The sequence below is a fragment of the Saccopteryx leptura genome, chromosome 5 (assembly GCF_036850995.1).
Source record: "Saccopteryx leptura isolate mSacLep1 chromosome 5, mSacLep1_pri_phased_curated, whole genome shotgun sequence".
NCBI classification, from domain to species: domain Eukaryota; kingdom Metazoa; phylum Chordata; class Mammalia; order Chiroptera; family Emballonuridae; genus Saccopteryx; species Saccopteryx leptura.
This window is the reverse complement of record NC_089507.1, coordinates 205,428,772-205,456,160: the sequence shown is the minus strand read 5'-3', so window position 1 is coordinate 205,456,160 and position 27,389 is coordinate 205,428,772. Positions and strand designations below refer to the sequence as shown.

Below are 27,389 nucleotides of genomic sequence, written 5' to 3'. Positions count from 1 at the left end.
GCTGCCCCCACGCCCACAGGATGCCAGTACCGAGCAGGCTGGCCCTTCTGCTTGGCTAGTGTCCGAGGGTCTCCCATCCCGCCCTCTCTCACCCCAGTCCACAGCGTTCAGACCCAAAAAGAAGGTTTTCCCTTTAAAACCTAGAATAGGAGGGGCTAAGAGTTCAGGAAGCAAATGAGCAGACAGCTCTTTGAGAGAAGCCTGTTTCTTCGGGGGCGGGGGGCAGGCTGTGGGCCTCTCTTACCCGCAGCATGGGGAGCGCTGGGCTCTCAGGCCCTGCCCCTGGGCAGGCTGCCCAAGTCTGGGAGCCCCACGGGCTCTTTCCTGTCTCAGCCCCCCGTCGCCCGGCCCAAGACCACACGTCACGTGCTGCACAGCACCGGCCGCTGCCTTTATTGAACACCAGCTCGTCAGCACAGGGGGCGGGCTTCAGGTCTGCCCTGGCACGTGACCAGGAGAGAGGTGGCCGTGCCGAGGGCTGTGTGTGCAGAAATGGGCACCCAGCCTTCAAGAGTGTCAGTAGCTGACTGTGGAAACCACAGTCTTCCGGGAGTAAAGGTAAGAGTGTCGTTCGGGCCCCCAGAGCTGTGAAGTCTCCATGCACAGGGCGAGGACTCAGACAGGTGGCCACAGTGTCGTCACAGATGCTGCCCTGCTGGCCAGGTCATAGAAGCAGAAAGATTAGGACACGCACAGCACCCAGGGCCCAAAGAACCACAGGAGAGCCGGGCAGAGCCCTGGGGAGCCCGAGGCGCAGCACAAGGGAATACCTTGCCAAGGCCCACGGGGAGGGGCAGAGGAGAGCTGAGACCTGGGTCTCCCTCCCTCCTGGGCGTTGGGCAGCCATGCAGACACCCCAGTTGCCAAGGCCCACGGGGAGGGGCAGAGGAGAGCTGAGACCTGGGTCTCCCTTCCCTCCTGGGCGCTGGGCAGCCATGCAGACACCCCAGTTGCCAAGGCCTTCAGAAAGTCTCCCCTCAGAGTGGCCTCAAGGCAGCATTATACAGAAAATAGGCCAATCTCGTGAAAGGCTGCCACCAGCCAGGGCCCTGTAACCAGGGAGTCAGCACATGTCCTTGGCGCTACCCGAGAGAGGGAGAGGAGGGCGGACATCTTGCTAGAGGCCCCCAGAGAGCTAAGCTGGAGGCAGGGCCGCGGCCCAGAAGCCAGCAGGGACACACCTGCAGAGGCCGGCAGCGGCATCCCATAGGCTTTGTAGAGCTGACTCAGGAGCTCCTTCTTCTCGTCTTCGGGGAGGAAACTGGACTTGGCCGCATTGATGTTCTGGAAGGGCCAGAACGGCAGACACATGGAACCCAAGACTACGGAAGGAAGCCCCTGGCCATGCGGCGATAGTCCTCTCTCTTCCCTGGATACGGGCAGTTAAGCTCTAGTAGAAGGGACTTGTCTAAGGTCACACGGCAGCAAGGCCACGAGGCTGTGTTCCCAGAGGCACTCTGGGATGCAGCAATGTGGCAGCGAAGCTGGAGAAGCTTTGAGAGGCAGGGTAGGATGTCCGGGGCCAGAGAGAAGTGCCCGCAGGGACAGGCTTGGGGAGCTGTAACTCCTAAACATCGGGCTCAACCTGGGATCTGTAAGCAGCCAGAAAGTGAGCAAGATTTTACAGCTGTCCACACTCCTCTGGGGGAGAGGGAGGATGGCTTTCATCAGATTCCAGGGCAAGCGAAGGGAAAAACACCTGGTCCCAGGTCAGCACATCACTCTGTGGGAAGCGTCTAACTCTAGGTCTGGCTTCGCCTGGCCTATTGAGGCCCACTCACTCCTCGTCCCCAGAGATTCTCCCTCCCACCCAGGGCCCATAGTCAAGGCCAACTGGGCACACACCCACTCACCAGTCTCTTAAACTCCTCTTCGGTAAGGCCCATCTGTTTGATCATCTGGTAATCGGTGTTCATGGTAGACTTGAAGATGAGTGGGTCATCTGTGTTGATCGAGTAGTTAGCCCGATCATTTTTGAGTCTGGACATGGGGGAAAAAGGGGACCTTTACTCTCTGAGCAGTCAGTGCATAGCGCCCTACACCCCCAAGCCTCGCATCACCCTTAACCACGCCGGGACAGCTCCGTGCACAGAGGAAGAAACAAGCCAGAGAACTCGGTGACCTGTCCAAGGCCACGTAACTAGCAGCTCGAGACTCAAACCACCCAGTCAGAGCCGGGCTAAGGCAGCAGAGAATCAGGATGGGGGGGGGGCGTGGGGCGGCCCCCTGGGTCTCCCCCTCACAGCCAGCATTCTGGGAGCCTTGTCTGCACCCTGCCCCAGCCATCTTCAGTCCCACCGGGCTCTGCTCTTCTGGCACACCATGGAAACGGGGCACGGTCCCTGCCCACGTCCTGTTAAATCCGGTGGCCCTTCCTAGCTCTTACTGCACTCAACTTGTGTAGTTTTACTGGTTAGAGCATGGTCCTGATACACCAAGGTTGCAGGTTCGATCCCCAGTCAGAGCACATACAAGAATCAACCAATGAATGCATAAATAAGTGGAACAACGACAATCAGTGTTTCTCTCTCTCTCCCTCCTCCTCTTAAAAAAAAAAAAAAAAAAGTGCCCAGGGGAATGCCCCAAGGTGCCAGAAGTGGAGACCACATGAGCAGGAGGGCTCCCTTTTCTGACCCACCCCCACCCCCGCCTGGGAGGCAGAAACTGGAGTGTGGAAGCCTCCCTCCCCGCAGCAGGACGTTCAGGGGCAGCTCTGAGCTGCAGGCCCTAGCTCTGCCCAGTCACATGACAGCACACCCCAGGGCTGGGGCCTCATAAGATGAGGACTCTGGCCGCACGTCCTCCCACCCTGGGCACTCCTGGTACAGGACTGAAAGGGCTCCGGGGCGCGAGCCTCACCGAACAACCGGGTGGTCCGTGTCCGGATTCCAGGAGCCTGTGAGGTAGCTGGACCAGGGGCAGATCTGGAAGAGCGGGCGTGGGGCTGGCACGGGCACGCCCAGGCCAGGTGGACCCCTCCTCCTCTCGCCCGGGGGCTGGGGCCACCTCCTCTAGCCATGGGGACACTGGTCTCCCTGCTGCAGATTCCCATGAGCCTGTCCGTCCCAATCTTCACCACCACTTGGCAGCTTTAATGCCCAGTGCCCACACCAGCCTGGCTTCTCCTGGCTTCCCACCCCGGCCTCCCTCCCGGGCACCTACTTCAAAGTGCATGTTCTGCTGCTTCAGCCTGTTGTAAAGGAAATCATCATCCAGGGTGTGGTATCCGTGCCCCAGCCTCTCGGTCTTGAGCCTGTCCACAGCCTGCGGAGAAGTGGGCGGGGCCCGGTGAGGGGCGGGGCGGAGCGAGGAGAAGGGTCCCGCTGTCCATGTGGCCGCCTCACCTCTTTCACCACCTCTGCGGAGCCGGCCTCTCCGGCGTGCACCGTGCGGTGAATGCCGCTCTTCACAGCCTCCTGGAAGGACAAGAGCCGGGTCATGGGGGCCCCCGGGAGGCCCCCGAAACCCTACAGGCCCTGCCTTCACTACCCTTTGGGTCTGAGTTTCAGCAGGCTGAACCATGCCCCCAGTCAGGCTGGCTGCCTCGGATGGAGACCTGGTCTGTTTAAATTGTAGCATTTATTAGTCGTTACGTGTCAGGCACTGTATGAAATGCTTTCTATCTGTTGTCTTTCACAACTAGTACCTATTTTACAGGTAGCTGGGGGGAACGGAGGCTCAGGGAAGTTAAGGAGCATGACCGAGGGCAGACAGCTCGGAAGTGGGAAGCCAGGCTCTGAACCCGGCAGTGATGCCCAGAGCCCCCACTCTTAAGTAACCCTGCACGTCACCCCTTCTGCAGGAGGCTCAGACGTCTGCTCCAGAGGCCCAGAGAATAGTCTTGCCCCAGGTCACACAGCAAATCACAGGCAGAGACAGGCTGAAACCCAGACCCCCAACAGCAAGGAGGGTCTTGTCTTTATGCCAGATTCACCACTCAGAGCCCCACACCCAGAGGCCTCACACTCCACCGTGGGGGAGACAGGCTTCCCCCACAGTCCTCCCGATCCTGTCAGCCCCTCCTTCCCCGGGCCCCACCTCGTAGGCCTTCATGTGTCCAGGGAAGAGGCTGCTCCCCGGGATGGTCTCGTCTCCGGCCAGGTCGATGCCCACCACGGTCTGGCGATACTTCTTACACAGCTCCACCACGTCGTGGGACCAGCCTGGGGGTGAGATGCCCATTGGTCTCCAGCACAGCAGCCAGGAGAGAGATCCTTCCAGAACACAGGCTTGCTGTCCCATCTACTTACCCCTCCCACCCAGGGCCAGCGCAAGACTGAGTGCCCAGTGTCCTGTCTCCAAATCCTGACTGCCACAGGCTAGTCACATGGCCTTTGGCTACCAGGGCCTTGGTTTCCTCTCTCGGAGGGAACTGCTGCTGCACAGGGTCACGACGAGGCTTTGCCACGATCCTGTGTGCAGCTCACTGGGGGCAGGGCCTAGGCTCTGAGCACGGCAAATGGCCCTTCTCTCATTTGTCCCCACAAAGCCCTCACGGTAGGCTCATCCCCACTCAGATGTGGGGATGGAGGCCCACATGGTTTAACATTTAAGCTAACACAACTCACACTGGCATTATGAAACATATAGCTAACATACTGTGGACTCGACCGGTCAAGTCATCATGCAATGTTAAATAATGGTTGTTTTCACGGGTTGTTGCAAGGACTGAAGAAAATACATGTAAGTCACTGTAGGTAGGCCCAGCGTGCCAGCATGTGACTTGCCCAAGGTCACACTGTGAAACACTCTACCTTGGAAGTTCCAGCCCTGGAGATTGGGTGTCAGTCACAAGGGAGACCCCTCAGCTCGCAGAGAGCAGACCTATTCACAGGGCCCATGGCCTAGACCAGAAGAGGCCGGGCCCACAGGGTCTCGAAGGAGACCCATGGCTGATGAGAACCTGGCTTAGACTGTTTTCTGATTCAGACAACTGTGGATTTGAACCCCCTGCAGGCTGTAAGGCCTGGTCTTCCTAGGGAGAAAAGTTCCCGTTGTCAGGAAGTTCTGAGCCTGTCCGGAAGGGCTCTGATGACCCCAGGAAGCCCTGAGGCCCAGCTGATGGGGAGACCAGGTGCAGCCCCAGCACCAGGCCAGGAGGTTGGGGCCGGTGTCGGATGTGCAGGGCAGGGCAGAGGTCACACTCACCCGGCTCGTGGCGCATGCAGCACAGGATGGACCGCACCTTCACCTTAAAGTCTCGCTCTCCCTCCTGCAGGCCCTGGTTCACTAGGGCCACCACCTCGTCCGGGGTGAGGTCCCCTCTGCAGAGAGAGGAGTAGGAATGAGCCTGAGACAAAGGAAGGTCAAAAGGACAGTGTTGGGACTGGGACAGAGGAGGAGGGTGGGAAAGCAGAGGAGGAGGGTGGGAAAGCAGAAGCTCCCTCTCCCCACCAACCCACTGCCCATGAGAAAAGACGGAGACATCCAAGCCCTAGCATACCCCCTCCCCAACCTGGAGGATGTCCCAGCGTGCACGTGTGTGTGTGTGTGTGTGGTGTCAGACACAGCCTGCCCCAAGATGGAGAGCGCTGTCCCACTTGGTCACTTGTATCAGAGTCATGGCTAGAAGGGGGCAAAGCGGTTGAGTGATGCCCCTTAGAGATCCCTGGGGGGTCCAGGCAGGGGGCAGGAACAGGCCTGACACTTCAGCTATGGAGTTAGAGCAGGACCCCTGCAGTCCCTGGGGAAGCAGTATTCCTAGACTGCAGGCCTGTGTCTAGGACCAGGGGTGACAAGACTCAGCCAAACGCTTTCTCTCAAGGTAGAAGATACACCCAGGGGAGGGGTGGGACCATGCCTTTCATGACAGAGTCAAGCCCATCTTCCTGAGGCCAGAGACCTGATCAAGGAGCAAAATCAAGGTCTTGCTTGGGTCAGGGCCTCTCAACAATCTGTCCCTCGGGTCCCAGGTTGGGCCACACTGCTATAGCCCTGGCCCAGCCCCTCCAGGCGGTCACTCACTCAGCCTGGTTCCAGGGGATCGGCTGCACTTTGGAGTTGGCCAGCAGGTGTGGGCTGTAACGCACCTCCACGTACACCACACCCTCCTTGGCTTTCATCTCAACAAACTCATAGGCAATCCTTTTGACGGCCTCCCGGCAGCCTCTGGGAAGGAAAGAGAGTACTTGGGACAACCTTCTCCAATGGCCCACAGAGCTCTGGGAACAAGAAGACCATCCCCAACGCTTGGCCAATGAAACCCACTCTGGTCCCCAATCCCTTGTCCTCCAGTGCCAAGCTCTGGGCTTCTGCTGGAGAAGGTCCTAGAAGCACGGCCAGTCCTATCAGCTCTACTTCCAAACTGTGTGCTGATTCTTGGCCCCACCCCCCTGCCCTGGTTCTCACCGCCTCATCTCTCACTGGCCTCCCTGTCCCCGGGCTTCCCTGTAGCCGTTCTCCCCGGAGCGGGGCTTCCCTGTAGCCGTTCTCCCCGGAGCGGGGCTTCCCTGTAGCCGTTCTCCCCGGAGCGGGGCTTCCCTGTAGCCGTTCTCCCCGGAGCCGGGCTTCCCTGTAGCCGTTCTCCCCGGAGCGGGGCTTCCCTGTAGCCGTTCTCCCCGGAGCCGGGCTTCCCTGTAGCCGTTCTCCCCGGAGCGGGGCTTCCCTGTAGCCGTTCTCCCGGAGCGGGGCTTCCCTGTAGCCGTTCTCCCCGGAGCGGGGCTTCCCTGTAGCCGTTCTCCCCGGAGCGGGGCTTCCCTGTAGCCGTTCTCCCCGGAGCGGGGCTTCCCTGTAGCCGTTCTCCCCGGAGCGGGGCTTCCCTGTAGCCGTTCTCCCCGGAGCGGGGCTTCCCTGTAGCCGTTCTCCCCGGAGCCGGGCTTCCCTGTAGCCGTTCTCCCCGGAGCGGGGCTTCCCTGTAGCCGTTCTCCCCGGAGCGGGGCTTCCCTGTAGCCGTTCTCCCCGGAGCAACCAGAACAACTACAGATCTAATCACAGCATATTGCTCCTCTGCTCTGGACCCTAACGGCTTCCTCCATGTGAAATGAAACCGTAACTCTGTGCCCGGTCCATGAGGCCTGTATAATCCCCCCACCCCACCCCTGCCTGCTGCCTTCCTCTGACACATCCCACGAGCCCCCCGCAGGCACCTTCTGTCTAAGGGGCCGCGCCCCCACACTTTGTCCGGATGTTTGCGGCTCCCGGGCCTGCATGCTCAGATGGTCCTGTGCTCCCGCTCCCTCCCCATTTAGATCCCAGCACCAGCCTCACCACCTCAGAGAGGCCTTCCTGGATCACCTTATCTCAAAACAGCCCCTCTTGTCATTCTCCAGCCCTTCTCCTGGACTTGGTTTTCTCTCTGGCCCTTATAACCACCTGACATTGCATGTCACAAGGTTTATGAGCCAATTTTCATCTCCGCTAATAGAGTGTAGTCACCATGGGACAAGGACTCCTCCATTTGTCTTGTCACTGCTATGATCCCTCAGCCAAGGACAAAACCTGGGACATAGTAGCCACTCAGATATCTGTTGAGTGGTGGATCTGGGCCAGCAGGGAGAGAAATAAGAGAAAAGGACACAGGCCACAGGAGCAAAAATAGACAAGCGGGATTGCATCCAATTAAAAAGCTTCTGCAGCCCTGGCCGGTTGGCTCAGCGGTGGAGTGTTGGCCCGGTGTGCAGGAGTCCCGGGTTCGATTCCCGGCCAGGGCACACAGGAGAGGTGCCCATTTGCTTTTCCACCCCTCCCCCTCTCCTTCCTCTCTGTCTCTCCCCCTCCTGCAGCAAGGCTCCACTGGAGCAAAGATGGCCCAGGCACTGGGGATGGCCCTGTGGCCTCTGCCTCAGGCGCTGGAATGGCTCTGGTTGCAACAGAGCAACTCCCCAGATGGGCAGAGCATCGCCCCCTGGTGGGTGTGCCGGGTGGATCCCGGTCGGGCGCATGCGGGAGTCTGTCTGCCTTCCCGTTTCCAGCTTCGGAAAAATGAAAAAAAAAAAAAAAAGCTTCTGCACAGCAAAGGAAGTCAACGGAGTGAGATGGTAACGTACAGAATGGGGGAAAACATTTGCAAACCACACAACTGCAAAGGCGCTAATATCCAACAGATAGTGAGAACTTCTGTAACTCAACAGCAAAAAAGTCAAATAACCTAATTTAAAAATGGACCAAGGACCTGAGTAGACATTTCTCAACAGCAGACATATAAATGGCCAGCAGGTACATGAAAAGGGGCCCAACATTCACTAATCCTCAGGGAAACAAAAAACTATCAATACAATGAGATTTTAACTCACACTTCTTAAGATGTCTGTTAGCAAAAAGAGAAGCCAAGATCTAACAGGTGTTGGCTAGAAAATGGAACCCTTGTTCATTGTTAGTGGGAATGAACTAACAATGTCAGTTGGTGCAGCCATTAAGGAAAACAATATGAAGGTACCTCAAAAAAATTAAGAAATAGAACTACCATGTGACCCAGCGAACGCCCTTCTAGGTGTGTGTTCCACTGGAAATGACATCAGCGTCTCGGAGATCTCCGCACCCCGTGCGCACTCATTAGTCATGAAAGCCAAGACATGGAAACAACCCAAATACCCACCGAGGGATGAATGGATAAAGAAAACGTCTCACACACGCAGGAGTATTTTTCAGCCTTAAAGAAGGACATCCTACCATTTGCAACACAAATTATGCTAAGTGAAATTAGCCAGGCAGAGAAAGATAAATACTGCATGATCTCCTACGTGGAATCTAACTAAGAACTCAAAAAGCAGAAAGTAGACGGTGGTTACTAGGGACAGGAAGAGTTGGGGAGGTGGTGGTCAAAGGGCACCAAGTTTCAGTTATGCAAGATGACAAAGTTCTGGAGATCTATTGTACAACACAGTGATGATACGTAATACCATACTGTATGCTTGAGACTTGCTAAGGGGGGCCGAGCTTAAGTGTTCTTACCACCCAAGGGAAAGGGAACTACAGGAGGCGATGGTTATGTTAACTAGCTGACTTAATAATCACTTAACAGTGTATGTGTATATCAAAACATCAAGCTGTACACCTTAATTTCTTTTTTTTTTTTTACAGGGACAGAGGGATAGATAGGGACAGACAGACAGGAACGGAGAGAGAAGAGAGGGATAGATAGGGACAGACAGACAGAAACGGAGAGAGATGAGAAGCATCAATCATCAGTTTTTCGTTGTGACACCTTAGTTGTTCATTGATTGCTTTCTCATATGTGCCTTGACCACGGGCCTTCAGCAGACCTAGTAACCTCTTGCTTGAACCAGCGACCTTGAGTCCAAGCTGGTGAGCTTTCTGCTTAAGCCAGATGAGCCCGCGCTCAAGCTGGCAACCTCAGGCCTCGAACCTGGGTCCTCGGCATCCCAGTCTGATGCTCTATCCACTGCGCCACCGCCTGGTCAGGCTGTACACCTTAATTTCTATTTGTAAATTTTACTTCAATGAAACTAAAAAGAGGGAGAAAAGGGCACAGATGGACAAACCCAGATGGAACTCTGAGATGGGGGAGATACCGGCAACTCAGACTTGAATCCCAGTTCCCACACGCCTCTGCTGCGTGACCCCAGTCAGTCACCTCTGACTCCTACATCAAGGGTCACTGTGAGGACAATGAGGTAAACTGCATGAGGCTTGGCTGCAGCAGCTGGCCCAGATGAACCTGCCAGGGCTCCTGAGTGTTGATCAAAGGACAGGGGCCTGTGACCTGGCTGGAAGTTCCCCCATGAAGAGTGAGAAAGGAATGGTGACTGGAGCACAATGTGTGGGGGAGGCGCCCTGGGGAAATCGGCCACTCCCAGGTGGAGGGTCACAGAGCACCTGGGCCTCTGAGGACCAGGATGGGGACGGGCAGCTCTGGTAGGGGGGGGGGGAGGCAGAGAGAGGACTCATTCCACACTGTGGCCAACACTGTCCTGGGCACAGGGGATACAGCAAACAAGGTACACAAAATCCCTGCCCTCTTAGCGCCTACAGCCTAGCAAGAAAGACAGGGAAGTAAATAAGTAAAATACAAAATATATCCTAGGTCAGATCTGACAAGTTTGCTGGATACACAGAAAGCAGGGGAGGGGGATATGGAATGGTGAGTGAGGGAACTACCATTTTCAGTGGTAAGATCAGGGGAGGCCTCAGAGAGAAAGTGATGTCTGGGCAGAGATGTGAAGGAGGCAGAGAAATGAGCCACAGGGCACCTACGGGAACAGCATTCCGGGCAGAGGGAACAGCAACCACAGAGGACCTGAGCTCGGGGTATGTGTGGTGTGTGGTGCCTGAGGTGCCACAGGAGGCGATGTGGCTGGAGAGGGGCGAGTGGTAGGAGGTAAGGGCTTTCACCTGATGTCTGCGGATGCTGGCAAGGGGGTGGCAAGTCAGGCTCATGGGCCGTGGCCCCAGATTGCCAGGCAGCTCTGTAGGAGGCGATGTCTAACGGCCTGGGTGGGCTGGGCCTTCAGGAAGCTGAGTCCCGTCTGTCACGTGGCCAGAGAGGCAGGAGCTGTCTCAGGGGTGGCATGGGAGAGGTGCCTAGGCCTGCTCGTACGCTCTGGTGTGGTGGGGTCTTGGGAAATGCAGCAGGTGCCTCCAGGGAGGTGGCATGCATCTCCCTGATCCAGAGACAAGGATGGGACAGTCACTGCCTTTCAGGCTGAGCCCAAAAGCTTCCAGCAAGAACTCAGCCACCTTGCAACACATCTTCCTTCCAAGGACTCCTCACACCATTTCACCACTTATCCAGCCCACACCTGTCTGCCTCACACCTTCGGTGACCCTCCTCCAAGCCTTTCCTTGAGACTAGCCCTCTGGACAATATCATACCCTCTCCGTCCCAAGGCTGGGTCCACACTTCCTCCTCCAGGCAGCCCTTCCTGACTGCCTCCAGCCCCTCTGCTTCTCCCACATCCTGAGCTCCCACAGCACTGAGTGCCAAGGCTGATTGTCGCCTGCCTTGGGAAGCTCTGCCTCTTGCCAGGAAGCTCAGGTGGCATGGAGGTGAGAATCTAGGCTTCATCCCCGGCCAGCTGTGGGGTCCTGGGCAAGCCCCGTCACTCCTTGAGTCCTCATTCCCTCCTCTGGAAATGAGAAGTCCACCTAGCAGGCCTACAGATGACTACAGAAGTACAGTTCTGTGAGATGTGCATTCATCATATCCGCCTGTCTGGGATATTCTGGCATGAAAAAGTGGAAGGTATGCAAAGTGACATAAAAACACTTTATTGGCAGTGCCTGTCAATAAAGGTAGCAGTTGTCTCCACAGCGAGGGGGGCCTTGCTGAAGACAGGACTGTGTCCAGTCCGAACTCAGCAGAGGAAGTGGACAGGGTCCCCAAGCTCACTGCTGAGAGGACTGCAGCCCAGAGAGGGAATTTGCCCAACATTAGTTCATGCAAGAGTCTGGGACCAGGATCTGTGCCCTCACCCCCACCTTCTGTCACTTCTCTATACAAGTTGAGGAATTTCCATCCATTACACCCACTTTCCAGAAGGGAAAACCGAGGCCCAGAGTGTGCCAAGCAAGTATACACTACGGTGAGAAGCAGAGCTTGGGCCCCCTGCCCCGCAGTCTGAGGTGCAGGCCTGGTGCGGACAATCCCTCCCGGACACGGGGGTGGACGCCGCCCAGGGCCCCAGGCTGGGACTCACGCGATGGCGGGCATGTAGTAGTTGAACTTCTCCAGGAAGCCCGGGAGGGTGAGTGGCTTGTCCATGCCGATGATGTTCTGCAGTTCCTGAGCGGTGTACGCAGGGAGGGCGACTCCCCTCTGCCTGGGGACCAAACCGGAAGGTGACGGACTGCCCAGGACCCCTCCCCAAGGGGCCACAGCAGGGAACCCGAGCACCTCCCCCCATTGGGGAAACTGAGGCATCGGGCATACAAAACCAGGACCAGAGTTCGTCCAGCACCTCCTGTCCACAAGGCCGTGACCAGCCAGCAGATTTCAAGGGAGGGGGCAGCGAGGGGAGCAACTGGAGTTAAAGTTTGTGTGCACGCACACACACTCACGTGCCTGGGGACTGGGAAGGGGCCAGGGCTCCAGCCCACAACTTCTGTCTCAGTCCCCCAAGAGTGGGTACAGCCCACTGGTCCTGTGCCAGGTCAGGGGTTATCAGGGGCAAAAACTACGGGGCAGGGGCCAGGGGCCAGGGCAAGCGCGGGACCTCCCTCCTCCGCTCTCTGTCTGGCCGACTCATCAGAGAGGTGTGCCTGGCCCAGCACACTGGGAGAGCACCGGGTGGGCTGGCTGTGACCTCTGAGTCCCTCTCCTCCCTGCCCACAGTCCCCCCACGCTGGGCACTGCCACCTCTCAGCAAGGCCTGGCCGAGGACAGCCCTCCTGGCCTGGAGCCTCCTTCTCCGTTAGCAGCTCCGCCACCCCGGCCAGGGCGGCAGGACGGCAGGGCACGAGGCCGCGTTGGCTCCCTCCCTGTGCACGCCCGGCCCCTCTGCCCAGCCCCCAGCCCCCAGCTCCCCGGGCAGCCTGGGCCGCAGTTCCCCCACTTTTCATACAAAAGACACAAAGAGCACCAGACACTCAATAAACGCTTCAACCAGGAGAAACCAAACAAGAGACAAGAGGAGCTCTGAGGAAACAAACAGAATGCAGAAAATAGAAGAAAACTTGGAACATAAACTGAACACCCACAAGGAGATGGAAGGACAGTACCCCCTGGAAACAAGAACACCGCTTTTTAAAACGGGGACATTTTGAAAGAAAGCAGATGGAAATGTAAAAGAATAAAGCAGCAACCATCAGGATGCAACAAAAGGGACGGCAAAGAAAGGTGGGAAAACCTTCCAGCAAGTAGAACAAACAACAAGACAGTTTTGAAGAAAGGAACAGACAGGGAAGAGAATTAGGTGAGCAAATCAGGCCGTTCAAGCATCCAGCTATCCGCAAAGCAAGCTGACGGGAGGAGGGCGCTGCCGAGGGAAGACGGACCAAACAGTGTTCAAGTCCCTCAGGGGCTCAGTTACTCAGATTCTGACATGTTTTCCTACTAAACACCTGTTCCCCAAGTCCCCTAAATAGGCCCTCTTCCCCTTCCGGTGGCCCCAGTCCTTATGAGTGCCCAGTGGGTGTCACCAGGGGCCATCCTGGTGCCCGCCAGCAGTCAGCCCACTGGCCCCCGTCGCTGCAAGACCCCAGGGGCAGACGGCACCTCTGGCGCTGTCCCGGCACCCACGCCAGGAGCTCAGGGCCCACCGAGCCTTCTCCCACTACCCGCCAGCCCGCTCCCAGGCCACCCTCGTGACCACAGAGCCTGTACCAGTTGTTAAGCACTGTATTCTGGATCTCTCTCTGGGAACCCGTGGGCTGAATGCAAGGCAGGTGACTCTGAGGCTCTGGCTGCCAGATTGGCGGATGCAGTGGCCACATTTGCCTTGGACGCCACCACTTCCTGTTGGGCGTCTCCTCCTAGCCATTCTCTTCCAAACCTCCTTTCATCGATTTCAACCCAGGATCTGGCAGTCCACCGTTTCCAGCCCTACCTCTACACACCATCGGAGAGCCTGTGACGTGCCGGGCAGTGAATGGACAGCAGTGACAGGGCTGACCCATGCATCTGACCACCCCCGGAAGGCAGGCAGCTCCTGCCTCCTCTCCTCTGCCCTCCCCTCCCACTCCCGGGCTCCACATTTCCAGGTACGGCTCCTCCACCTAACCACCAAACCAGAGACGGGAGCCTGCCGCCAGCTCCATCTCTCCTGTCCCCTTCCCGCCGTGGTGGGCAGTGCACCTGCAAGGCGCCTGGCCACAGAGCGCCCAGCAAGGAGGGTGAGCTCTGGCTGTGGAGTTCGAAGTCCGTGCCCCGCTGCTTGTATGGGCCCTAGCACCCCGGCAGGAGCCGTCCCCTCTAAGGACCTCCACGTCCTTGTCAGTAAAACTCGGTATTTTCCTCACAGGTACAGAGAACACACGAGGCTATCTATGTGCCCTGGGAAACACTGCGGACTCCGAAGCTAGATGGCCTGAATTTGAATCCCAGCTCTGTTGTAAGGGCTGTGTGACCTTGGGCAAGTTACCCACCATCTCTGTGTTTACTAGGACTGACACGTTTGAGAGACGCCGGTGTGGACTAAGCAGGGAGCAGTGGAAGAGGTCAGGGATCTCCCCCAGGCTTTGTAGAATGTTAAGGGCCCAGTGCAGACTTTGGCTTTGACCCTGAGCAGGGTGGGAGGGACCGTGAGGGTTTGAGCAGGGGGGTGAGCTGACCAGACCTTGCTTTAAACACTTGTTCTGACTACAGGATTGTCAGGACAGTAGCTGGTGGGAGGCCAGAGTGGACACCTGGAGACCCGTCAGGAGGCCGTTGCAATAACCTAAATGAGGGACTGGTGGTGGCTTAGACCCGGGTGGTGACAGGAAGAGAGGACTGGATTCAGAACGGGCCTTAGAGAAAGAGCGGATGGGGTGGTGAAGGAGTCCGAGTCAGGAGATGCCCCTGGTGAGGATGGACTCGGGAAAGAAGTGGGGAAGACAGAAGCCACGGAGGCCCAAATCAAAGGCAGAAAGGGGCCACTGGATGTGGCCTGGGGCATAGGTCACAGGCCAGATACTCCCTTCATCCTCCTCTTCCTCCTCCCCCACCCCGCCCTGGCCTGACCTACCCCACCAGGGAGTCCTCCAGGGCTGTCCATATCAAAGTCTGGCCAACGCCCTGCTCCCCCTGCCTACTGACCTCGGATCAAACTGCAGCTGGCACCTGCACCCCGTCTCCAAGGCCAAGGCTGTGCCCGAGACACCAGGCGACGTGGGAAATGGAAATCCAACCAGCCACCCCACCCTGGCACTCTCACCGCCTTGCTGCGCTAATGAATGTGCTCTATGACCCCTTAATGAGCGCCCCGATTAGATCCCATCTTGGCCCCCGATAACCCACCCTAACAGCCCCACCGGGGCCCGGGGCAAGGGCTGGCGCTCCACAGTGACAAAGGACAGGCAGAGATAAGCCGAGCGACTTTACCCCACCAGCACAGCCACTAGTCATGATTAATGATGCTGTCATTATTTGGTGCTTTTCCTGGAGTCCTGCGCTCGGCATTTGCCTGGTTGTATTTCACCGAGACCTCTAGTGACAAGGGTACCGCTCCGGGGCAGGGACTTGGTCACAGCTGTGCTTACTGGTCGACAAGTCACTTCACCTATCATGACTCAGTTTCCTCTACGTCCATACATAGGGACAGTAATAGCACTCACTTCACCAGCTGGCTGAGGACTCGGTACGCTAACACAGGTGTGGCTCTTGAAGCCGTGCTTGGGACGCAGTAATTGCAGACACACTTACATAAATTACAATGAAATCAGTAGCTGCTTCCTAGAGCAAGGCCGCTGGGCGTGTGACGAGGAGGACGGTGTCCCTGCCAGAGCTCGCTCAGGGAGTGGGAAGAGACGCCCCCGAGAGTGGGGGACAAATTCCAAGGAGCAGCAGAGTCCTCCACGGAGCAGTGAGGGGCAGGTGGGTCCTTCCCACTCCAACAGAGTGAGTGTTGGGTGACCAGTGAAGAACACAGTCCGCCGAGGGCGTGGGGGGTGGCTGAGGGGCCCCCGTCCCCCAGGTCAGCGCTGGAGGAAAGCCCTTTTAACCTCAATCCACAGAGGCCAAGGTCACAGCATGGAAACTGCCTGGATTTGAATCCAGATCTATTGGCCTTCAAAGTCCCTGTGCTCTTCATTGCTGGACCCAACAGAGGGGCCACCATGGGCCCTTAAGGTATAGGGATTAAGGGGTCAAGCTCCCTCTCTGGGGGGCACAGGGGACCCTGCAGCCCACCAGCATCCACGAGAGCTGAGGTGGGAGGCATGTTTTCACTTGGAAGATGCCGAGTTGGGGTCAGAGAGGGAACTACTTCACATCTCCCAGTAGGTCATCGCCATGGTGACACAGGAAAGGTTGGGGGTCAGCTGGCCCAGTAACTCTGACTCTGCCTACTTGCTGTGTGGCATTGGGCGACTGCCTTCACTTCTCTGAGCCTGTTCTCTCCTCCGTGAGATGGAAATAGCAATACCCTCCTCCCAGTTCTCAGCCACCAGTTCTCTGCCAGAGAACAGGGAATGGTTCGGCCCTGGGAACTACTTCCACTCGTGTGTGTTTGTGTGTGTCCACGTGTAAGGTGGGGCATGCTCCCCCTGGCTCATCTGGCAACAAGAAGACAAGACTGGGAGGCACCAAAGGCAGAAGACACGGCTGTGGGCCTCTGGCTCAGAGACTAGAGACCCTTTCTTCTGGCCAGGGCTGGCTCAATTCCACAGGGATAAGGCTAGAGCCCTCAAACTGAGGACTTTGCCCAAATCCCGGGGAGGAAGGCCTCTTAACTGTGGACTTACCTGCCGTAGTGTAAGATGGTTTCGGGCCTGATGGACCCATCTAGATGGACATGCAATTCTACCTGCAAAGGGCAAAGGGGAGACAGAGAGCGAACACACTATGAACACCTGAAGGACTTTTCAGAGAGTTAGTGTTAACATTAACCATTATCACCATTAGTCATTACTTACTAGACACTTACATACACTCACTAAACTCTACACACACCATCTTGTTTAATCCTTATCTGTGGGATTGATTTGTTTCTCAATATCTTTCACAGTTGACAATACTGAAGTTCAGAGAGGTTAAATATGATAACTTGTCCAAGGTCACACAGCAAGCCAGTCATGGAAGCAGGAACCCAGCCCAGTGTCTTTGTGCTTAACCACAATAAGGGACAGAGCCAGTATTCTAACCTGAGCCTAGTTCTGAAGCTGGTGCTGCTAAACACGAGGCCAGCCATGGTTCCCTAGGCGCTACCAGCCCCAGCCACCACACAGGCGGCTCCTGCCCTCAGACAACTAGCAGACGAACTCCAACTCTAACCACAGGGCTGGCCACAGACTTCCTGGGCTAGTGAATCACATGACGTATTTCAGAAATCAGGCTCCATTTTCAAAAGCAGGTGTTACTTAAGCATAGCTTCTCAGGAATCGATACGAAAGCAACACGAGACCTTTCTGGGACTCTAGAAAGGACACTAGATACTTGGCCATCTAGGGGATCATCTCCCCACCAACACTCTGCACACAAAGCCTAGAATTTAGGGACAGGGGTTTGGGACAGCCGGTCAGGCTGACTCCCAGCTCTGCGCCCCCCCCCCCCCCGTGTGACTAAGACACTCAACCTCTGAGTCTCGGTTTCCTCCACTGAAAAACAGCAGGAGAGAACTGCCTCCCTGTCCAGGACGATCGTGAGGATACAGACAGACAGTGGGGATGGATGGAGTGCCCCCCGGAGCCCCTGCCTCTCGGGTGTTTCCCACGCGCTGTTGAGAGAAGCGGAGCAGGCACTGGCAGTCAACAGGAAGGTGCCTTTGTCATCTGCCTGTTCCCGGTCACGGAGGACACTTTTCCCAGCCGTGGGGGAGAGCGAGAAAACACCCACTGACATCTCCACCAGGGCGGGGCCTTCTCTGGAATCCAGGGACGTGGACAAGAAGGGAGCCGCTCTGGCTGCCGTGGCTGGCAGGGAGTATCTCGGAACACGCACGGAGCTGCCTCCTGGAGAGGAAACCCGGCCCAGGCCCCGGAGGCCGGCAGGGATGAGCCGCCAGCCCCCCTTCCGGCAGCACAGCCGCGGCATCAGATCTCCCAGATGCCGTCCAGCCGGCACAGGACCAAGCGGCGCTCACACCCGGGCTGGGCGTCACCTGAGCTGTCAGGTTCTCAGACGAAACGAGCCCGCTGCCCACTCAGGCCCACGTTCACAGGCTGCCAAAGACTGCTCAGCATCGAGAACACTGACCCTTCTGGCCAGGGACCTGCCAAGCAGTTGGGTGACTTTGGACAGGGGACCTCAGCTCTCGGAGCCTCCTTTTTATCCTTAACCCTCTTCATGGCTGTGGCGAGGATCCAGCTAGAAGAGAGGCAGGGCTGCCTTGTGGTTAGAGCTGGACTCGCAGCTCCTCGACTCGCTCTCTGGGTGACCTGGGTGTTCCTGTCTGTCCCACAGGGAAGAGAACGTGCCTTCCTCTCAGGCTCTGCGGGGTTAACCATGTGGAGGCACGCAGGGCGCTTAGCATAGAGCAAACACTAGCTCCTCAGCTAGGGGTCCCGGACTGTTGGGGCGGTGCTGGGAACAGAGAGGCCAGGTAAAGGCACAGAGGCCTGCTCCGGTGACGCGTAGGGAGAGAGACATGAAGTGTCCTGTTGATGAACGTACAAGCCGTGACAGCTCCTTGTGAAGCATACACACAGCCCGATGAAAGAACTAACAAAAGAGGGAACCTTGCCCAGCCAGCAGGCCCCGGGGCTCCCTGGAGAAAGCAGATCTTGAGCGACGAGCTGAAGGATGCAGACCCAAGTGAGGAGGGAGATGGGAAGGACATTCCAGGCAGAGGGAACAGCATATGCTAAGTGTCTAAATCAGGACGCAGTCAGGGAATTGGTTCAAGTAAAGAAAATGAGGGTGGTGTTGAGATGAAGCCAGAAAGTCAGGGGGGTAGAAGGCCAAGATCCCACACGTCAGTTAATGGGATCTACTGAAGAGTTTTTTTTCTTAGTCTTTTAAAAAAATTTTTTTATTATTATTATTTATTCATTTTAGAGAGGAGAGGGAGAGACAGAGAGAGAGAGAGAAAGAGGGAGAGACAGAGAGAGAAGGGGGGGAGGAGCTGGAAACATCAACTCCCATATGTGCCTTGACCAGGCAAGCCCAGGGTTTCGAACTGGCGACCTCAGCATTTCCAGGTCGACGCTTTATCCACTGCGCCACCACAGGTCAGGCCACTGAAGAGTTTTAAAAGCTTTTTCTCCTGCTGCGTGGTGGACAGGGTGGAGGGGGCAAGAACAGGAGACAGAGGGCAGGCACAGGAGTCCGGAGGGAAGATGCACAGTACTCAGAACTCCTACAGCGTCAGACACAGCAGGTGCTCAGTGAGCAGGAGCTGCCCGTGCAGCGCTGCGCGGCAGGAAGGGCTGAGACACAGGCAGGAGGCGAGAGCACCGCTGGGGAGAGAGAAGGCAGAGCTGGCCTGCCGACCGCACCTCACGGGTCCACCCTCCCTGGGGTTCCTGGGAAGCTAGACACAGTTCAGGGGAGAAGCAGAGGCAGAAGCCACCTCCACGTGCAACCCAAGCTCAGGCAGGCCTCCCATCGTACTTCCCGGAAAACCGTGACGACCCATGGAGAAGTGTCAGCCCATCCCAGATGACGATGGGGTATAAGCTCGGAGACTGCAATGGGGACCCTGTTCCACAGACCCCATTCAGAGAAAAGGAACAGCAGTGGCTTCTGACTTATCTTCCAGGTGCTAGACAATCTACATGCATCATCTTATTTCATCCTTACAATCAGGAAGGTTGGAACTTTGCGCCCATTTTATAGATGGGGAAACTGAGGCTCAAAGAAGTAAGGACAGTCAGTGACGGAATCAGGATTTGAGCCCAAGCCTGTGTCTACAGGCCTGGCCTCCAAAAGAAATACTAAAGAAATAACAGCAGTTGCCTATTATCAGACCTTTTGTCTCATTTCATCCTAACCCCTCGCAAAGGCACGCATTAGCCCCATCTGGACTTGCCAGCCTAGACTCGGAGACATACAGTGACCTGCCCAAGATTACACAGATCTCCTTAGTGGCAGACCCGGGTTGGAAGCCAAGTCTCCCCAACTTTAAGCCCAAGGCCTGCCCACGCGCAAGGCCACCCCACTCCCTGGCACTGCACCAGGCCTCCCGGCCAGGAAGCTCCTGCTCCCTGCTCTATCCACGCTCTCCGTGAGGCTGACTCGCAGTCAGAACTGCAGGAAATCCTCCCAGGGCTGACCAGGAAGCAGCCCCAGTTACCAACAAATATTTATGAATGAGCATCCCGGGGGTATGAGGAAGCACGCTGAGTCCTTGCTCTTGGGAAATGCCAGCCAGACAAGCGAGGTCCAGGGAGGCGCGTCCACTTGCCCGGGTCACCCAAGCGGCAGTAGCCGAGCCAGGATGGAGACCCAGCTCTTGGACTCCTGGGCTGGAAACTCCCAGGTCTTTTCATCCCACCGATTTTTAAGTTCTTTTACTATGTCTGACTCCCCGATGATTAGTTCCCCGAAGCAGGGACTGTGCGTCCTCATCCCATACCCTCAGGGCTCAGGACAGTGTCCAGCACGGTGAAAGGTACTCAGTAGGTGCTGGAGCTTTTTCTTTTCTGTCCTAGGTCAGCAGTACTTCGTCCTCCCCCTGGCTGGAGAAGGGGCTGACCTACCAGTCTCTGGCCTGGTCAAGACTCGAGACAGGGCAGAGTAGCCAGGATGCCTGACCATCCCCGGAACACGGGCACTACTGTCAGAACCTGGGTAAGCCACAGTGACCACTGTGGGGCAGACATCCCCTCCCTTCCTAGCCCTGCTTTTGGCGATGAGCTGGGCAGTGCCAGGGGACAGGGCCACCACAGCTTCTCAGCTGACTTTCAGAGTAAGAGGAGGAGATAGAACAATCCCGAGGCTGACAAATAGTTTCTGCCACACCTCCTCCAGGAAGTCCTCTATGCTTAGCCCCATCTGGGCTCCTGCAGCTCTGAGGCGCAGAGGGGAGAGGGGAGAGCAGTCACTCAGTGCCTCCTCCTGACTGGAAGCCTGTCTGAGCTGTTGCCACTGTGAGCTTCCCCAGAGGTTTCACAGAAGGCAAGACATCCATGGGGCAATAACTTCAGAACACAGGAGGGTTATCCCCATTTTATAGGTGAGGAAAGTGAGGTTCACAAAGATTAAGGAACTTGTCTTAGGTCATAGGTTAATGAGTGCCACAGCCATGGACTCTAAAGCTGAAAGTTGCAACCGTAACCCTTCACCCAGGATATCAGCGCTGAGTCAGCCCGCGCTGGTAAAATCTGAACTGAATGGTTAATAATCATGATAAGGACGTACTTGGTGTTTTACACAGGGTGGATCAAAATATGAGCTCCGTTTTAACATGGGCCAATTGAGGCACAACGAAGCAACTCACTCAAGCTCCCACAATGAACAAGTGGGGAAATCAGCCCTCGGACCCAAGGCAGCCTGGCCCCAGCTGCTACCCAAGTGTAAGCTCCTCACTGGCCTCCCTCTGTGGTCAAAAGGACCCCAGAGGCTGTTCCCTCCCAACCCGGCTTCTCTGGGGCCACAGGACCCTAAAGGGCAGGGGTAAGCCAGACCCCAGCACTCAAACTCCACTTTGGTGCCTCTGGGCTAACTCTTCTCCCCTGTTCAAAGTCAGGCCACAGTCCTACCCTTCCCTGCTGTAGGGACACTCCCTAGGTCAACTGGGCAGGTGGATGGGTTTCTCCCTGCTCACAGGGCCCCTTCCCACCCAGATCAAGCCCTCCTGGGGTCAGATAGGAAATCAGGAGACTGACCGCCACCCCCGGCTTCTGCCTTGCTGTGTGACCAGACACCACACTTCCCCTCTCTGGTCCTCGCTTCCTCCTAACAGAAGCTTCCATGACATCCAACCTCTGTTCTCCCCCTCCCAGCTGCCATGTGGTGAGTTGTAACAGGTAAGGCAGGCTCTTCCCAGGGGCATTTTAACAGGTGGTTCTGATAACCAAAAAAGCACTGAAAGAGCAAGGCAGTGCTGATGGTGGGTTTTACAGCAGGAAGACAGAGACATGGCAGATGGGGAGGCCCCCCAGAGCCCACAGCAGCCCCCACTGCAGTCCCCAGTAGACGGGGAGGCCCCCCAGAGCCCACAGCAGCCCCCACTGCAGTCCCCAGTAGACGGGGAGGCCCCCCAGAGCCCACAGCAGCCCCCACTGCAGTCCCCAGTAGACGGGGAGGCCCCCCAGAGCCCACAGCAGCCCCCACTGCAGTCCCCAGTAGACGGGGAGGCCCCCCAGTGCCCACAACAGCCCCCACTGCAGTCCCCAGTAGACAGGGAGGCCCCCCAGAGCCCACAGCAGCCCCCACTGCAGTCCCCAGTAGACGGGGAGGCCCCCCAGTGCCCACAACAGCCCCCACTGCAGTCCCCAGTAGACGGGGAGGCCCCCCAGAGCCCACAGCAGCCCCCACTGCAGTCCCCAGTAGATGGGGAGACCCCCCAGAGCCCACAGCAGCCCCCACTGCAGTCCCCAGTAAACGGGGAGGCCCCCCAGAGCCCACAGCAGCCCCCACTGCAGTCCCCAGTAGATGGGGAGGCCCCCCAGAGCCCACAGCAGCCCCCACTGCAGTCCCCGGCAGACGGGCAGCCCCCACTGCAGTCCCCAGTAGATGGGGAGACCCCCCAGAGCCCACAGCAGCCCCCACTGCAGTCCCCGGCAGATGGGCAGCCCCCACTGCAGTCCCCAGTAGACGAGGAGGCCCCCCAGAGCCCACAGCAGCCCCCACTGCAGTCCCCAGTAGACGGGGAGGCCCCCCAGAGCCCACAGCAGCCCCCACTGCAGTCCCTGGGAGGAAACGCAGACTCAGGGTCTGCTGCTCGCCAGCCGGGCACTCCTAGGCACCAAGCAGCAAAGCAGTTTCCACCAAGACCCCATGAATTTGGTGTTATCAGCCCGTTTTAGAGAAGGAAGATGGAGTCCTGGCTGGGTAGCTCAGTTGGTTAGAGCGTCATCCTGATACACCAACATTGCGGGTTAAATCCCTGGTCAGGGCCACACAAGAATCAACCAATGAACGAATAAGTGGAACGAATCAATGTTTCTCTCCCCCCCTCCCCCCCAAAAGCACTAACAACAAAAGGAACAGTTTAGAAACCACTGTTCCGACTTGGCCTGCTCACTCAGCGCTCAGATTTTGAGTAGACTTGGGCGAGTCAGTTTAGCTCTCCAGACCTCAGCCTCCTCTATAAATTGGGTTGAAAACATCTGCCTTGGAGGCCAGAGCCGCACACCAGGCGCCGGCTGAGGGGCTGCATGGCGCAGACCGGCCGGACGGGCAAGCTGAAGAAGGTGCCGTGTGGGCAGGACACTGAGGACCAGGGTGGCCTGGTCGAGGTGGCAGACACGTCTCCATGAAGCTGGAATACCAGAATAAAAGACTTCATTGCGTGTTTTCGTACAGGAATTCCCTGCTCACTGCTGGGCACTCTTCAGCTCGGGGTGCCAAAGAAGGAACCCTCTCTGTAGTGTTTTACACCTCCGGCAACACCCCGTCCATCGGGAGCACTGTCCGGGTCATGGGACTGTCGGTCATGGGGCCGAGGAAGCAGCTGAAGGGAATGATCAAGCCCAGGTGTTTGATGGCAACCACTCTGGTGCTCTTATGTCCTGCACTCGCCCTGGGCTGCCTTTTGGGGGCATAACAAGGGGCTGGCCCTCATCTCCTGCATGTTGCAGTCTTTGGCCCTCACATGGTACAGCTTTTCTTATAAAATTGGTTTTAGAGAGAGAGGAAGAGAGAGAGATAAACATCAATTTGTTGTTCCATTCTTTTTATGCATTCACTGGTTGATTTTTTATGTGTCCTGACCAGGGATCGAACCTGCAACCTAGCATATCGGAAGGAGGTTCTAACTGTGTTACCTGGTAGTATAGTGTGTCTTACACGACACGGCCAGTTCGCAAAGCTTGGGGAGGCACTGTGGACGGATACCAGCCCTCTCGCTCCCAGACACGCTCCTCTCCTCTTGCTGAAGTGCATTTGTGTGACCCCAACATTAGCACAATCGAAGGGGTGGGTTCTGTATTTCCCAGAGAGGAATCTTCCTCAGTACCCCTTTCTTCTTTGGGTTGTTCCCCTGAATTCCCATATTCTCATAGGTAAAAACCACATTAAGCAGCAAAAAAAGAAAGAAAGAAGGAAATATCTGCCTGGTCAGGTTGTCCAGAGGATTCTGTGAGATAAGTCACAGAAGGTACCAGACACTTACAAACATTCAAATGACAGCTATTATTATTATTAAAATACCAGGCATGTGACCAGCACTGCCCCACCTGGCGAAGAACTCCTGAGTGCCATGGCATTTTCCAGCCTTGCCCCCTTTGTACTTCCTTCAGTGCCAAACAGGTGCTCAGGAAGCTTTTGCTGGAATGACATAATGAAACCAGGTAGGCAGCTGCCTATGATCTCGCTACCTCGAGTGCTGTCCGTGGACCAGCCGAATGAACATCACCTGGGAGCCTGTCAGAAGTGTAGCATCTCAGCGCTCACCCTGGAGCTCCTGATTCAGAGTGGGAATGTTAACGAAGTCAGGTGATTTGAGTACACACTCAAGTTTGGAAAGCTCTGCTCTGCCTTCTTACAACTGGTCAGGGCCTGTGCCTGGGCCTCACCTGGAGGTAGGAATGAGCAGCTAGAATGCCCTGCCCCTGGGGCTCTGGCATCTCCACCCCCAAAGGCTTCTTCTGCAGAGGCGGTTCCGGGAAGCTAACTAGGGGCACAGGGTTGTGAAGACAGTCCCCTGGGCTCAAACTCTCGCTTGACTACTGTGATTTTACTAACCTAGTTCATCACTGTGCCTGTTACTTTGTCTATAAAACAGGAGGACACCAGTTACCTCACAGAGTCATTGTCAGAATCAAATGAATTAATGCAGGTAATGTGTTCAGAATAGTGCCCGGTACCGACCACTAACTCAGCTCAATACCCACCAGCTGCTAACAGCCGTAGTGAATGACCTGCCCCACCCACGGGAGGGCTTGGTCCCTGTGGCTGAGACTCATGCTCCCTCTGGCAACCCTGCCAGCTCAGACACGTTCCCTCCTCCTGAGATTATCCAATTTACCACACCTCATGTACATAATGGGTGACCTCTGGATACCACTACAAAGGGGGTCGGGCATTTCCCACGTGTGGAAACAGAGGCCCAGAGAGGAGAAACAGCCTGCTAGCTTGAATCGGGAGGACTGGCGAGGCAAAAATTAGGGATAACTGTGACAGTTGCTCCCCCACGGGGCTGTCAGAAAAGCGCTGCAAAGACCAAAATGGTGCAGAGAGCAGAAACCTGCAGAAGTGCTACCTCCTCGTTATCTCCTAACTCCCACTTCCCTCCCGATCAACGATCACCGGTGTTTGTCTACTGTTGTGCGGTTCATATCAGAGTAAGGTGGTTCCCCAGCCCAAGGGTAGAGGGAATTCAAACAGTTAAAAAAATTAAAAAGAAAAAGAAAAGCTTTCAAAGGAAAGAACCACTAAGGATGGGGCAGGCATTCAGACAAGGTGTGAAGGAGGCATTCCGGAAGGGCGGGCAGAAGTGCTTCCTCAGCACTGGGCAGGAAGTAGCTGAGCTGTGCCCAGTGGTGGGGGCGTCAGCGGTGGGCAGGAGCCGGGGAGCTAGGCCTTACCTCCTCAGAGTCCCCCTTTCTTCCCCTCTCCACTGCACGCGCGCGCGCGCACGCACACACGATTTTCATCTGCCATCAACACACCTGTTTCTCAGATGGGTAAGTTGAGACAGACCGAAACTTACACCTTCCCCTGACCCACCAGCGGTCTCAATCCCACAAGCTGATCCGCTCTGCTGGGCAGACTTTCGGGTGGCTTCCCTCCCTGAATGAACCTCAGTGCTCTGAGGCCCACCAAGTGGGCCTGGACTCTTCCTGGACCCCTCCCCCCATTCCAAGACACCACAGCTGGGGGGGAGGAGAAACAAGAGAGATATCTATCTCTTGGGCCAGTAGCCCCCCAGATCTTACCAGAGCTCAAGGCCTAAGGCCCACCCGAATCTTCTGCCTCTATCCCTGGCATAACTCACCGTTCGTCCCATAGGCACAGCCACAGACGGACTCCTTGGCATGGGCAGAACCACCACAGTGTTAGAGTATGAAGCTGTTCACCTTCACAGAGCGCTCAGTACACACTACTCAACGCTAGATACCTTTGGTTGCGGACGCCGGGTCCCAGGCCCCGCTTACAGCTGAGGTTCGGAAGGTGGAACCCCCCTGCCCCCCTGCCTAGGCTCACACAGCTGCTCAGCCCCTGCGGTGCTAGGGTGCCCATTTGACAGACGGTGCAACTGAGACCCAGAGGTGCCGAATCAGCAGCAGAAGCAGAAGTCAGAGGCCAGCCAGGGTGCCTCCAGATTCAGGACCCTCCCGCCCTCACTGTCTCACTAAACAGCCTGGAGGCGGACGAGGGCCCGCGCTGAGGGAAGAAAGCGCCCGCGGGGGCTCCGTTCGCTCAACCCCTAAGCCCTTCCGCCAGAAGGGAGCCAGAACCCGGCCCCCGAGCCCCGGCCCGCGCTCACTTTGGGCTTGTCGAAGGCGGGCGTCTGGGCCATGGTGCCACGCGTGCACCCCGGCGCTGCTCTGTCCGCTGAGTGCTGGTGGCCCACCGCAGAATAGGAGGCCGCCCGGTTCCCCTGCTGCCCCGCAGTAATCGCGGCCCTCCACACCCGTTTTAACCCGGCCCGGCTGGTCCCGCCCCCTGTCCGCCCGCCCGCCCCGTCCCGGGCCCCGCCCCCTCCAAGCCCCGCCCCTCCAAGCCCCGCCCCCGTCCGAGCCCCAGCCCCTCCCTTCAGTCCCCAGCGGCACTTTTCCTGGAATTCCCTCCCAGCAGCGGGGACAAACACAAGTCCCTTGGGGCCTGGGCCCGCCCATAAACTGGCCCCAGGACTTCGGGTTGCAGCCACCTGTGGGCTCAGGCTGCTGCTGGCTCCTCGAGCAGCACTCACAGGCTACTGCCAGGGGCTTACAGAGTGCCAGGCCCGAGCTGGCACCGGGGACCCCGTGAGCATCACAAGCCTTTATGGGGATTGCACTCTACCCGGGCCAGGGCCTGACCCACGTTCCTCACATAACCACGCACTTTAAAAGTGTAATTAGGGAGTTTTACTGTAGACCAGCGGTGGCCTGCAGGTCGGAGAAGGCTTCTCTAAGGACCCGAAGGAGTTTGCCTGGTGAAGGGAGTTGGCGTGGTCGAGGGCAAGCCAGACAATGTTCACACCTGAGCTGCTGGTAATAACAAAAACATTGATAACAAAACCTGGGAAACAGCCCAGATGGCCATCCCTAGGCGAGCAGGCAGATAAACTGTGGAATAGACCTGCGGTGGAATATTATACAGCAGTGCAATTGAAGGCACTTCAGCTGCAAACAGCGACACCTCTGTCTCAGAAGCAGTGTGGAGTGAAAAAAGTCGCAGAAAACTACATACGCTAAGATGCAACTTTTAGAATGTATGATAAAAGCAAAATCTAAAATATGCATAGTTAGGCATGTAGAAAATGTTTTAAATCAAGGGAAGGAGAAACGAATTTAAGAAGAATGGTAATTTCAGGTCAGGAAAGGGGAGGCGCACAGAAGAAGTACATTCAGGGTGTTCATAATGTTCCAGTGCTTAGGGTGGTCTGGTGGTTTTACGCATTTTATTATATTATAAATTGATCATAAATAAGGGGAAAAGTAAGGGCTGGAGAGTGGAAGGCAAGGGGCTAGAATATCAGGTAAGTCTCTCCCTTTCTGTCTGTCTGTCCCTATCTGTTCCTCTATCTCTGTCGAAAAAAAAAAAAAGTCTTGTGAGAACTAGGTCACACGAGGCGTGTAGGACATAGTGAGGTCTTTACCCTGAC

General features: G+C 56.7%; 1 protein-coding gene across 2 annotated transcripts; it reads right to left on the bottom strand.

The window, feature by feature from the left end:
- Positions 1-350: 350 nt before the first annotated feature.
- On the bottom strand, positions 351-26,223 carry ADA (adenosine deaminase). Of its 2 annotated transcripts, none has more exons than XM_066387706.1 (12): positions 26,067-26,223; positions 16,279-16,340; positions 11,595-11,717; positions 5,965-6,108; positions 5,149-5,264; positions 4,039-4,163; positions 3,345-3,416; positions 3,163-3,264; positions 2,860-2,924; positions 1,854-1,980; positions 1,182-1,284; positions 351-655 (listed from the first exon to the last, which is right to left on the bottom strand). In XM_066387706.1, the coding sequence occupies exons 1-12, from the start codon at positions 26,097-26,099 to the stop codon at positions 639-641; spliced, it is 1,089 nt and encodes a 362-aa protein (XP_066243803.1). In that variant the 5' UTR covers positions 26,100-26,223; the 3' UTR covers positions 351-638. The 2 variants fall into 2 exon arrangements, with proteins under 2 accessions (XP_066243803.1, XP_066243804.1); XM_066387707.1 differs by having other exon boundaries at positions 351-652.
- Positions 26,224-27,389: the final 1,166 nt, after the last annotated feature.

Excerpts from the sequence above, each read along its gene's own strand:
- ADA (XM_066387706.1), bottom strand. The coding sequence starts at position 26,099 with ATGGCCCAGACGCCCGCCTTCGACAAGCCCAAA. Across the intron at positions 5,265-5,964 it reads ATCCCCTGGAACCAGGCTGA|AGGGGACCTCACCCCGGACG; the intron begins GTGAGTGACCGC and ends CTCTCTCTGCAG. Across the intron at positions 1,981-2,859 it reads ACGGACCACCCGGTTGTTCG|ACTCAAAAATGATCGGGCTA; the intron begins GTGAGGCTCGCG and ends CCCCATGTCCAG.